At 31.5% G+C, this 14,281-nt stretch overlaps 1 protein-coding gene across 2 annotated transcripts in view; it reads left to right on the forward strand.

The window, feature by feature from the left end:
* The first annotated feature begins 1,727 nt into the window (after nt 1-1,727).
* Nucleotides 1,728-14,281, forward strand: part of LOC124359705 (probable aminopeptidase NPEPL1) — a 31,810-nt gene continuing 19,256 nt past the window's right edge. The window contains exons 1-2 of one of the 2 annotated variants that reach the window (XM_046812658.1): nt 1,728-1,872; nt 11,419-11,591. In XM_046812658.1, coding sequence (XP_046668614.1) covers nt 11,442-11,591 — 150 coding nt within the window. In that variant the 5' untranslated portion in view covers nt 1,728-1,872; nt 11,419-11,441. Of the gene's footprint in view, nt 1,873-9,736; nt 9,883-11,418; nt 11,592-14,281 lie in introns of those variants that run through there. The other variant, XM_046812657.1, reaches the window with a different exon arrangement.

A 14,281-nucleotide genomic window follows, 5' to 3' on the forward strand; every position in this document is an offset into this window, starting at 1 on the left:
AAAAACAAACGGGCTGGGCACACATAAATTAAAATTGGGCACACTTTTGAGTTGTTGTGTGAACAATAATTACCTCACTTGTGGACCTTGTGGTTTAGTTAATAACTCAATTCATTAAAAATTATTGTTTTAGGCTAAGTTGTTAGCAGTAAAATTTTTTTGTAAAAAATAGCTTGAAAAAGCTTAAAATACTAACAAATTTAAAGCCAGTTTCTTACAATTTTCCGGGGGAGGGCCCCGGACCCCCCCTCCACCTGGGGGGTATTCCATACCCCCCAGTAGATCTTGCCACCCCAGTTAAAAAGCTGAAATGACGCCCATGAATAAGACCATACTGTACCTATGATATTTGATATGGAAGATCTTTGATCTGGAGTTAGGTAGGTAATGTTTGCAATAGAGCGTAAATAAATAAAAACTATAAACTGGTCATCAATTATTGTTTTTGACATTTATTTCGTGTAGGTAATTTTAACATTTTCAAATCAAATCACAACTAAGAGTACATTAGAAGAATACAAAATTGGTAAGTTATAAACAAAATCTTAATATAATATTCATGTTAATATAAAAGAAAACTTATAATATAAAGAAAAATTTGTAAGCCATAAATATATTTATGTTTATTAACGCTCATTATTTATATTAAAAAAAAATAATAAAAGGGGCTAATTTTTTATTATTTAAATAGTTACTTTGGACTTAAGAACAAAAAATGGTTGGATTAGAAAATAAATACAATGGATTACAAATTGACAATTTAAATAAAAGTGGTATGTTACAAACACAGTCCGCTATGTTTTACATCTGATTATAGCCTATTTTCTATGGAACTTTACAAGAACAAAATATTTAACGAAAAAATTAACACGTATTTTCATCAATCAATCAATCATCAATCCTTTACTAACATTTTCTCTGAGAGAAGCATTAGTCATATTTTTTACGAAATTGTAAATCACAGTTCTAATTCGTCAAGGTACAATGACTAACTTAAACACACAAACAAATTAAATTACACTATCATGAACAAAATTGTTACAAACAGTTTAAAACAATTTTTTTCATTTGCGTTTAAAAATACCATTTTATCAACCACGTCACTGTCAATTATGCAATGAACAATAACGTTATACGCTACAATCACAAATTCGGTACTGTGTCCATCTAGTATTCTAGAGAATGGATTCTTGAGCAGTGACGCAGCGCGAGCAGTTGAGTGGTCAAGAAATTCAAACAAACTCGAACCGGCTAAACCGGATTTGAAAACAAAATTCTGTAATCTTATTATTACTTCTATTTATTTATTTTATTTAAGTCATTTTGAAATGATATATTATCATAAAATATCTAATGGGCTTCTAGACTTCAATGTAATTACCGTTCAGATGGTAATATTATAATTTACTTAAGTTACGAATCACCAAAGTTAATCGATAAAGTAATTTTTTTTTTAATGGCGTAATTAAAATAACTTATTAGAGTAAACTACTAAATCAAGTATAGACTATGTCTGTACAATTATGTAACTTATGGAAAAATTAGTCTGTAGAAAATTTTGTTTTGAGACTATTTTTTTTTTTAACCGATCAGAATTAATGACTTATTCAAGTAGAGACTAAGTTTTTTTAATGAACTAAAATTATTAGAAAAATTAGTCTTAGAACTAAATTTAACTGGTTGCAGCAAAAATTACCGACTAATCGGTTAAATTAAATAACCGAACTAACCAGTTATTTTCATTCAGTTATTTCCATCACTGACACTGGTTCGTGGCTCGTCACTTTCTTTGACTGCATCAACCAACTCTGATTGTGTCTGACGTCTGTATGTGTTAGCGTCTAGCTTAGATTAATAAATTGTTGATCGGAGGTAAGTTAGGTTACAATCTTTCAGTGTTTGGTAGAAAATTAATAATTTTATCGAGGCTTTCCCCTTTTTTTAGAATCGAAAAAAGCAAGACAACAAAGATATTCTTTTTGATGATCAAACTGAATCTTCGATAACTATTGAATCTGAATCCCAATGTCTCAGTGCACGTAAATGAACTCTGAAGAATATTATTAGAATTATGTAGAGTGAGTTCTGAAGGAAATATTACGATAGCCTTCTATGCGATGCTTGAAAAATCACAAAAGTCACGATAATGGGGATACAATACGTAAATGAAATCTAAAAATGTTTAAAGAAAATTTAACCCTTTGAGTGCCAAGTATTTATTGAGTGGGTATACTGAAAAGTGCCAGGTATTTTTCTAGTGGGTGTACCTAAAAGTGCCAGCCCTTTTGCAGGCATTTTGCAAGGCTTTAGTACATAATTCACAGTTCGATTATTTAATAAGCTATCAACATGATTCTTTGTTTTATTTTTCTCTGAAAACTCTGTTTAATTAACATAAAATAACAAAGTTACCATAACACCAAATTTAGAAATACCAAAAATGGACTTGCCTAAAAAAATTCAAAATTTTTTTAAATTTCATTTTTCAACCAAATTATTATGACAAAAAAATTCATATCCTTTTCTTAGTGCATATCACTGGAAAGTGTATGCAATTGTCTGTAAATCTTATATTATTATCTTCAATAATGAGCAAGTTATACTACAACTTTTAAGAAACTATTGTCACATTGTTTCCGGTAGCAATGGCAACCAAAAATGTTTATATGTGAGTTTCATAATTTAAAGTTTGATCGGAAGTGTAGGCCTACTATAACAATTTATTTTGAAAAGAACGATTCTTCACAAACATTTCAATATGATATTATTTTAAAATATTAATGGTTACAATTTTTAGTAACTTTTTCCCGAACGTCCGGTAAAATCGGACGTCGGCACTTTTCGGCCAACTTTTTTCGTCCAGTAAAATCGGATGTCGACACTTTTCAGACAACTTTTGTCGTCCGGTAAAATTGGACGTTGGCACTTAAAGGGTTGAGACAATCCAGTTTTTTCTGCACGTCTAATATCGGTATAAAACCCTTTTGAGTGCTAGGTATTTTCATAACTCATCTGAAAAGTGCTACAAGGTTATAGGCCTATGGTATGTTGCATCTCAAAAGTGCTAAATTTAAATTGGTAATTTGTTAAGTTTTACTGAAAATTGTATTTCTATATCAAATTGCAAAATTTGGTACAATTTTTTTTGTTTTAAGATTAAAACTGTTCTCTACAAAATAAAAATAGGTAATTGTGTACTTTAGCCACTTCTCAATATTAGTTGTTTTTCAAAATGAAACGGCTGCAGTATAATAATCTGCCACCACCACAATCGAATTATGATTATCAAGTAGAAATATTGAATACCGCATTTGACCTATAGGTATTCTTAATTAGCCTAACCGTTGCCAGCTGTTTTTATTTCATTTATTTACTGAATAGGCTAGTGATGTCAGCAAGAACAATGGCAATGAACTTGCAATTATTGTCTCAAAATGTATTTTTAAACAGTGAACAATGTTTTAAATGATTACAAGAAAACTAGAATTAAGGGTAGAAAACAAATTGTTTTAGCCTACTACAAGAAAAATCAGAACAAACACAACATTGCAAAAACCAAACTTAACCCTTTGAGTGCAGGAGCCTCGCTGTCAGCGATCCCGCATTATATGCAAGAAATGCCAGAATCGCTGTTAGCGACTTCTGCAGTAACACTTATATTTTATATAATATTTATCTAAATTAGTTCAATGACTACATACGCATTCCGAAGGCTTCAACGTAACTTTTGATGTAGATTTTGTTGCATGCTGGTTAGATTCTGATTTTTACGGCGGTTGTAAAGTGAGCGCGTCAGTCGAGTTTAGAATCGACCGAAACGCTGACAAGCCGTCACGTGTTTTGTTTGCGCTGCTGTTTATTTCACAAATGATAATTGAAAGTTTTTAAGTGTAAATGGGTTTGTAGTGTTAGTATCTTCAAATTATTTCGTTTGTGTATGTTGTTCTAGTCGTGTGTGTAAGTAGAATAATGACTTGGCCGCGAGTTACGGCGATCGTAAGCATCTAGTACTTTACTTAGAAATACGTTTGTATAGTTTTTTATGTTTGTTAAGTAATATTTATAAACAATGAGTCGTTAAAACATTGCTGACAATGAAGACCTAGTATTGCAGGCATTAGATTTAAGCATTATCAGTGTAGACAATACACAGAGTGTTAGGTTAAGTTAGAAAATTTCTAGTTTTGTAATGGTTCATATTTTATTTTCCAAACTTTATTTATAGGCTAAGTATAAAAAAAATGTTTATATGTCTTTTTGTAAAGAATTAAATGGAGTATAAGATAGAATAACTAAATGTGAAAAAATAAAATATTTCAATAACACTAAGTTGTGTCAAAATAAAAAACTAAATGTTTTTGCTCATAAAGTTTTTGTTAATGATTTTTTTTTATTTGTATAAAAACGTTACATAAGTGATCAATGTATTATATGTATAAAGAAAATATATTTATAAAAAAAAACCCAAGACATTATACCATTAAATAAATTTGTTATGAATTTTTAACCAGACTTGCAGAATCAGGCATTTTCGCTCGGCATTTTATGCATACCATTTAGCAAAGCACTGCGGCACTCAAAGGGTTAAGAAGTCTTTTGATCATTCTAAATTTGATAGGCTATTATGAATATATTGAAAATCATTCACTATTTTAATTTAATGTAATTAATGAATGTAGTTTTGACGGCATTAGTATCTGCAGAAATACTATTTCAGATTGCCTATTGTTTTGTAACTACACTGCTCAAACATAGATTGAATAAAGTTTAGTTATTTCATATGAAACAAATTTCTTTTACATATATAGTATAGCTTCACTCTAATACAATTTTAAAAGCCTAAAACATAATTCAGTTTGACAGTATTACTCCAAATCAATTCAAAGTCAAATCTTGTTTCACAAGGAGTCCGACATGTTCATTCTTTAAAATAGTACAAAAGTAAGCAAATTATTTTGTTTGTAACAGTTTATAAATATAGGTTGTTGTATTATTTACTGTTCATATATTAATTTTTAAGATTTAAAACCAGCTTAACTATATTGTTATTTGAAATACCTAATACATAATTTGGTAATTATCATATTAACCGCCGGGGCGGAAAAATACGAGTTTTGCGTTCTTAACTTATTGGAATCGCCCTATATAAAAAAAAGTATAAGGTTTGATGGGGTGGAAATGAGAAATAACGAAGTTCTAGAAAATAAAAAATTAAATAACTTTCCAGTAATATCTCCATGTTCTACATCCACGTCTAGCGTCACGTGACCTTTTGTGGCCAATGATTGAACCTCGTGATGACGTCATCGGTTGCGCCGCCATCTTTGCAAACGTAAATGAGAAATTACAGAAATGAGCAGAATTTTGATCAAAATTAATAATGTTTTTCTTAATTTCGAGAAAAAAATTAATTACGAGTGCCTCCGGCCATCAGCGCGGGCTTCGGCAGCACTTCGAAGTGCTGCCCCGCGCTGATGTCAATAAAAGAAAAACATCCCTCGAGATAGTACCTATCAGTAAAATATAAAATTCTAGAGGGGCTGATCAAAAATATAAATTGAAATGTAATGCAAAGGCAATTATGTAAAGTTTAAAAACTAAATAAATCATTAAAAACTCAAATATATAGATGGATATTAACAGAGAACACTTACCATTAGTGTGTTGGTGGATATAGCTAAACAGCAGCAACAAAAAAGTGGTCTATCACAACGAAACGACACAGTCTCCCGGTTTAAAAACACCACTCGACCGCACGACGAACAAATACACTCATTTTTAAAAATGCCCTGTTCTATTAAAAAAGAGATAATTTCGTTTCGGTTAAAACGTAAGCTCTTTACGTGCCCTACGAAACACTCCGACACACACAATTCACTAGGGTTGGTTGAACTAGTGGATGGTTGATTCATCATTGTAAACTCACTCACTCAATCCGACCTACTGAACACGATATCTTGTGTAGAACTGACCTATGCCCCGGACAACTCAGATAACAGGTATGCTATCAGGCTGCTATCAGTCCCGGCCGCAGATAATATTCAAGTAAACAGATTATCCAGACACAGCACACAAACTGAACATTAAAACATTAGAAACTTTACCACTTATCAATATACCCCCTAAAATCATGTTATTTGTCATTTGCACCCCATAGTACTATATATATTTTTTGTTCAGGAGGGTGAGCAGAATACGTTGGTAACGTCAAATTCGTGATTTGCCGCCCCGGCGTTTAATCTTACTGGTACCCATAATTTGGTTTGACATTTTATTTTCATTATTTTTAGATAGCCATGAATAGCAAGGATCAATACTCTTGAATATCGATGATTCAATTGTGTTAGTGGCCACTTATTATACAGTAATTCATCCAGCAAATAGAGGCAGTGAATGAAAAGTAAAGATAAAATGTTGCAAAACTAGTCTATATGTTTTCTTATGAGTAGCAATGATTAACCGCTTTGAAGAAGAGGTTGAAAGCATCCTAGCCAGACAACCAAACCTCTCCCCTATACAAATTAGAAATGCCATGAATATGTGGCTACTATTCGGTATTCGGCCAAATACCAAATTATGGTAAAAAAAAAAAACACATATTCAAAAATATATATTTCAATCACAAATAATTAATTTTCAATTGTAAAATAATTCTTTAGTACTTAAAAATCTATCAAATGTAAGGTAATGATGAATAAAATCAAGTATTTTATTGTTTGTTGATAGCAAACAATTTCACTTTTCTTCATGACTCTACAGGCTTCACCTTTTTTGGTGGTCTACTGGGAGCACCAAACATTTTACAGTTGAAAAGTCAGTTTTTGTTGTTCCGGGCTTATGCAAGTCTATCTTATAGTGGTCGTGTTTATAATACAAAATGGCAGATAGCAGCTAAATGATAGATTTGTCAGCCTATATTTTGTATGAAATGAAGAGTACTATCAGCCACAGAAGTTTATGACACCCTTTTGTGAACATATTATTAAAAAAAGTTAGTACCCAAAAGTATAGAAATGTCAATTAATTACCTACATTTTGGAGGTACAGGAACAGTTTTTTCTACCAAAATATAGGTCTTTTCATGCTACTTGTTAATACAGTCTCTTATAAGCAGCTCTCGTATTTTTTTGGAGTGCCAAGGTTAGAGATTGAGAACGCCACTGAGTCAAGCTCTGTGTCAGTCTGACGGCAGGACGGTTTGGTAACGCAGCATATCTCTGGTTGGATGAGGCTAAGTGTCGGGCCATATTGGCCACACCCTCCACGGCTGCACTCTAGAATAGAGGTTTTCTCTCTATGAGCTGTGATCAGTTGGCCTTTTCCTAACATCAGCTTTTTGGGATACACACTATTTATCTAATTGTTTAAGAATCCCAATTGTATACTTTCTGAGGTTGCTTGTAACTAATGTTTGTAGATTATTGAGGATAAAACTACTGAAAGTGTTGAATGATCTAGGTCTGAACATAACACTTTGCAAAGGTCAGTGTTATGACAATGCCTCAAATAATGGGTTTTTCATTTTGAGCGGGTAGATGTTGAGATGAAATAAAACAAGTTATGTATGATATATTAACGAAATTTATTTTTCATATGAAAGGCCCGTGTATGTATGGAATATGACATCGTTCAAATGTCCACCACAGTTTCTCACAATGGTACGGATTTGATTGATCCAATTTCAAATTACTCTGCTGCATAAATCCGGTTGAATTTGAGCGATGGCCTAGGTTATTTTGATCTTAAGTTCATCGGTTGATTATGGCCTATTGGCATAGACCTGCGACTTCAGAAAACCCCATAAAAAATGTCTAGGGGCGTCAAATCGCATGATCTTGGTGACCAATTCACATCACTTCTGCGAGAGATAACCATACCCTCAAAATGTTCATGATGTTGTTTGCTGTGTGGCACCCCGTAGCTTCGTCCTGCTGAAACCACATGTCATTTACGTCCATATCGTTCGATTTGGACAAAAGAAATCTGTTATCGTTCAGTGGCATTCGCCGTTGACAGTGATGGCTTCACCAATGTTATTTTTAAAAAAATACGGACCAATCACACCGCCAGCCCAAAATCCGGACCAAACGGTAATTTTTTGTGGATGCATCGGTACCTGGTGAACCTCATGTGGGTTGGCGTTGTCCCATATATGGCAATTATGCTTGTTAACATAGCCATTCATCCAGAAATGTGCTTCATCGCTGAAGATAATTTTTCGGCCGAAATTAGGGTCCTCTTCGAAACGCTCCAAAGCCCACTCGGCAAACAAACGTCGTTGTCTATGGTTATAAATTTGCTCGTAGCTCTGTTGGATTTTGTACGGATGCAGGCCTAAATCCAGATGCAAAATTCGCCAAGTTGAAGTTGCGAAAGGCTGAGTTCTTGTGCACGGCAAGGAATTGACTGCCTCGGGTTCCTCTGCACACTTTCACGGATAGCGGCGACATTCTTGATAGATCTGGTGTTCATTTGATGTCGGGGTGTAGGCTGGTTGTTTACTGAACCGGTCTTCTCGAATTTAGCTACCAAACGTTAAAAAGTTGACATTGAAGGTCCTCTGCACCTGCCATTAAATGGCTGCAACGCACGTAACGTTTTAACTAGTGAACACTCATTTTGATAATAAAGTTTAATCATCTGAACGCTCAATCGTGTAACTTGTCATGAAATGGCAGCTTTCACTGAACAACAATAAACTAATGAAATAGTTTACACCAAAACAACATGGCCACAGGCTGCCAACATCTATCATTTTGGGTCTACCCGCCCAAAATGATAGACCCTTTATGTCAGGACTATATGCAGGACTACAAGCCAAGGTACTTGAGATGAGTTCTAAATCATTCTTGCACCAACCATACTTTAAACTTAGTTGGCAATAAAGTTGCAGAAAGTTGCAGTTTGTCATTATTTTCTTTTTTTACTTGGTTCAACATGTGTGCACTTTTTTAGTGCTACAAAATATAGACAGGATACACTCATATCACACCTTAAACCAAAGCAACTAGTTTTGGACTCACAAGACTGAGTGACACCATGTGATAAGCCAGAGCTGATGCTGTCTTAGCACTTAATAAAGGCTATACAGAAATTTAAAATACTCTTTTAGAAATACATGCAAGTGAACTTGACAAACCTACAGTTAAAGAAGAAGCAAGAGGGCTTGCCAAAAAGTTAGCCTCCTACGAAACTGCTGTTGACAATTTTACGGAACCGCTTCCTTGAAAGACTGAATAAAACTGGTAGGTTTTTACAAAAAAAAAGGAAGTGGCAGTACAGCTGCTGGAGTCATTTAAAAACTATATTTTGAATGTATGTGAGGATTTCTCAGAAATGGAAAGTGAAGTCCAAAGTTTATTGACACTGTTGACAGAAAAATTTCAATGCAAAGAAGATGAAATACGATTGAAAAGAAGAAAGAAATTTGATAATGAGGTAATATTACAGGGAAGAAATACAATGAGAGCAGACAAAATAAATTTAAAGTATTCAATGAAGTTTGAGACAGAATTGTTTCTGAATTAAAATGAGACAAGGAAAATTAGCACATTATCATATTTTACAAATTCTAATATAAAACACCGAAATTTGACTTTTAAGTTCGATCTTTTGAGAAATAATAAAAAGAAGTTTTGACTATTGTTAGCATTACTGCATGCATATTAATCAATTTCAAATTCTTTTTGTTGATTGACTATCAGTCCTAGCATTAATGAGGCCTTACTCATTCATGGCTGTGATAACACACATGCTTGAACATGTCCAATCTGTTCCACAGTTCATAGTCTGATAACAGTTAATCAGTATTCTTTATGTTCTGGAGGAAGCTAGTTAAGTTAAATTGTAAAACTTCCAACAATCATATTTCAAAAAACCCATGTGAGTTTTATTCTTCTTTCTAAAGTATTTATTATTTACAAATGTGATTTGAATTTAACTAATGTCTTAAATTCTCAAATTTGTAACATTCTATTAAAAAATTGTAATCAGGTTTTTAAAATATCAGTTAATGACATGTAATGTTAATTTACTGCAAAGCCATGATGAAAATTACAGTGTTATTTACTACCAACCTTCATGTCATGTATGAGTACATCTTCAGTTTTACAATTCAGCGCATTATAAGTTTTCAACTAAACATTTATTATTATTTCCCATGTAATGTTTATCTTACTGCATTAACAAGAAAAACTGCACTAGAGTTCACATCTAGTATTATTTTATTCAAATATGGATATTTTCATATTGCATTTTAATGTATTTTTTGTTATTGATAATCTATAACTGTCTTTAAAACGTTTTTAGTACAGAAATAAGGCAGCTTAATTATAACTTGCCTATATATTTTCACTAATTTAAGACTTGGAAAATTTTATTCATAGGTATTATTTTAGATTATAGGATTTAGGACATTTGCTATATAATTATAATATCCTAATATTTGACCACATTATTTGACGACATTGAATATTTCACTATATATTTGAATATTTTACTACATTTTAAATTGTTATTTTAATAACATAAAACTATGACACCTGTCCAAAATCTTTTCAAACCTTCCATCACCAATAAAAAAAACTTCTAACAAAGAGTTTAGATTATAATTTTACTTTATAAGATCGTTTGTTTTATAATTTAAAAAATTATGAAAGTTATTAGTGTAGTTAGTTTAATCTCTTAACGAATTATTGTTTTGGTTAATCTTGTTTACATTTGATGATATTTTTTTATTTTTTACTGTTTTGTTGGTAAAAATTAAAAATAATTATTATGTAAAAACCGTGACCTTCAATAGAAAGATTTAACTGGTATTAATAAACGTCAGTGATTAAAATAATAAATTATAGGCAACCTAATTATTCCTTTGTTTTTTTTTATGATAAATATTTACTTTTATAATTTTATAATAATTTCTTTTAAACAATTATGTATAGTATAAGTATTTTTATTTCTGGGCTGTTTGTACATATTAATGTTTGAAAGACATTAGCTGTTGAATATGGTTGTCATTATTAATGTATATATTACTTCACATTAAAGTGTAAAACCTTTGCTTTTAAATTACATTGTTAGTGATGGTGGGAAATAAACTCTCACGTTTTATGTGTGATTTGTGTTTTTAGTGTATTAGGTCACATTACATTATTATCAAATGTGTTTTAATTACCAAACATTAGAGGTAGTTTAATATTGATCTTGGTGTATTTCAGAAATCCAAGAACTTACTTAAAATGTTATGTACTATTGTTTAGGAGGCAATTAATATTGTAATCAGAAAATGTCTAAACTAATTGCTTACTCTACAAATAATGTAATATTACATTTACATAGATAAATTAGTATGTAATACATTTCAAATTAAAGTAAATATTTATAAATATCAATATTTGTTTGTTTTATATGGTGTTTCAGCTAATGTACCGTTAAAGAGGAAAATGGTGAACGTAAATCTTATTTATGGTACTCATGTCACGGACAACGATCCAAAACAACATCCTGTCCTTATTATCGGACAACTGAAGAACCTGAATCGAATTAAATTCGATGATATCAAGTGCAAACTTGGAGGCCGTGTCTCTGAAGAGGTAAGCTGCTGTACCTTTGAAAAGGGAATACATCATTAATTTAATATACCTTTATATAATAAGTTATATATATATATATATATATATATATATATATATAAATAATATTAATATCATATATTATATAAATATATATATATTATAATGTCAAATTTTAAAGCACAAATATTTTGTAATAGTATACCCCCTCTGCACTGGCATAGTAGAGTATAAAATTATCCCTTTTTTGGACTCTTGGGAAGGATGGATGGATCATCTAATCCCCACTCAGTCCCTGCAGCTCTAGTGCAAATTTTCTTCCACATGTAGAGCTGTCTGAGCAACTCTTATTGATAATTCCATTATTAACCCTTTTGAATGGCAAGAAATAATGCACCCAATCTAAATAATTGTTATCCTGACTGGCAAGGACCAAAATGCCTAACTTTAACTTCAGCTTAATTCCAAATGAAAATTGAGAAACTCGTATCATTCTACTATTAACTCACTGTTGGGGGACACATGCTGGTTACGTGCTGAGCAGTTCCCGACTGAATGCCAAGTCACGTGCAAGTTATATAGACTGGCTTTGTCTAGCCACTTTTTATTGTTAAGAGTTATTATAGTTCTTATAATATACAATAAACAGTGTTTCCATAGTCCATACAGGGGTTCCTTTACTAATAACATTATCTATTCATTTTGTTTTACTAGCCGTTTTCTAGGTATTGACGTCCTGTTTGTTGAAACATTCCATCATAATTTTTTTTATCAGCTAACTTTTATACAGCAAGGTTAGGTGTGTTGTTTGTTTTTGTTTAATTGTGTGATGATGGAAATGGAGTGTAAAACCTGTGGGATTGTGTTGTTGCTCTGAAATTAGACAGTGACTACAAGTGCAATTCTGAGATCAGTGATAGTGATAGAACCGTGGAAGACGTAATTATTTCTTGTGCTGAAAAACCGTTTGCCGATTCTCGGTTTGTGCCAGGATGAGGTACTTAGAATATACATATTACATGTACACTGAATAAGAGAAAGATTAGAATTTTCTATGAAGCAAGAAGTTTCAGTAAATGTCAGCAAAATTATAAAAATTATTATTTCTAATATTTTTATTTTTGAGCTTATTATATGAGATATATGCATGAACATTTTTATTTGTGTAAATCATTGTCATATCTTAGAGTAAAGTATGTTAAAAGTTAGTTATATTGTAACTATAAAAATAATATCTTTGTTTTCATAATCTAAAAAATATATATTTACAAAGTGAATTTATTATATATATATATATATATATATATATATATATATATATATATATATATATATATATGGTATCAATAGATAGTATAAATTAAAGTCACTTTTTGTATTGGTTTGTTTGTGCATTGATATTTTCTAAATTACTCAACAGATTTTTATACGGTTTTTACTGTAACTTCGTTATGAACTAGGGCAAGTTCCTGGGTATGATAAAAAACCACAATAATATTGATTCATCAATATTTTAATCATAGAAAGTAGAAAAAGGTTTCTGTTATGCAAAAATTGATATTTTTGAGTGTTTTCACTGTTAATACTGACTAAAACTTAACTACATAACAAAATAATCTACGTAGTTGTACATTTCAAAAAGGCCTACAAATATACCGTGGTGGCATCTAACTATCTCCAAAGAATAACACACAGTAACCATTTTTCTCTTTTAAAGTTTAAATTTTCCAGAACAGTTTTAGTGCAGTTTAGTACTTCCGAAGCTATTTTTATCAATAATGTATCCATATCAATGTATTATGTAAAAGCAAATGCACTGTTTAAGCAAATACTTTTGATCAATATTTTAGTAGATACGTATTACGTCTAAAAGCCCACTTGTTTTGGTTGCGCAACTTATGACCAAAGAACAGCACCTGTGCTCTGATTGGTTGAGCGGACATCATACCACACTTCATTGCGAAGTATAATAATGAAATCCAACGGTAACAAATCTTTAACTAAAGTTAAGTAAAACCAATTAGTAGAGTTATTACCTTAGTATACTTTTATCTTAGTCAAATTTAGCAAATTGTTTGGGATGAAGCTACCATGCCAAACAAAAAATTGGTCGAACCATTAGAGAGAACAATGCGTGGTTTGCAAAATATAAATTTACCTATGGACGGGTGTACAGTTTTGTTCTCAGGTGACTTTCGTCAAATCTTACCAGTCGTTACAAGAGGAACGCATGCTCATGAGGTTAATGCAACACTAAAACGATCGTACATCTGGCCACCATATGTGGCCATCCTTATGGTAGAACTCCTACTTAGAATTTCTACTTAACTTCGCCAAATTTGATTCCCAGTTCCAAAGTTTATAATTATATTTATATATAGGCCTATTTTATCTACCAGTCTGTACATCTGTGCTTTGTGACATGGCTTTTTGAAACAATAAATGTCACACAAATAGTCAAAACATGTTGAAAAAAAAAAACGGCCCTTGTCTTTTAAGATATAGTCTACAAAAGAACAGTGCCTTTAGCATTATTTTAAATCACTTTTAAAGCTACCTTGATTTTTACATAAATAAAAAAGACTACATTGAATATAACGGTGTAAATAAGTAACATAATTATTAAATACTATGCAGCAGTTTGATAACCATGTATTGTCTCAGTAATGTCAGAAGACGAAATTAATATAATTTGACTGTATTTGTTCAAT

This window comes from Homalodisca vitripennis, chromosome 4 (genome assembly GCF_021130785.1).
Source record: "Homalodisca vitripennis isolate AUS2020 chromosome 4, UT_GWSS_2.1, whole genome shotgun sequence".
In the NCBI taxonomy this organism is placed as follows: domain Eukaryota; kingdom Metazoa; phylum Arthropoda; class Insecta; order Hemiptera; family Cicadellidae; genus Homalodisca; species Homalodisca vitripennis.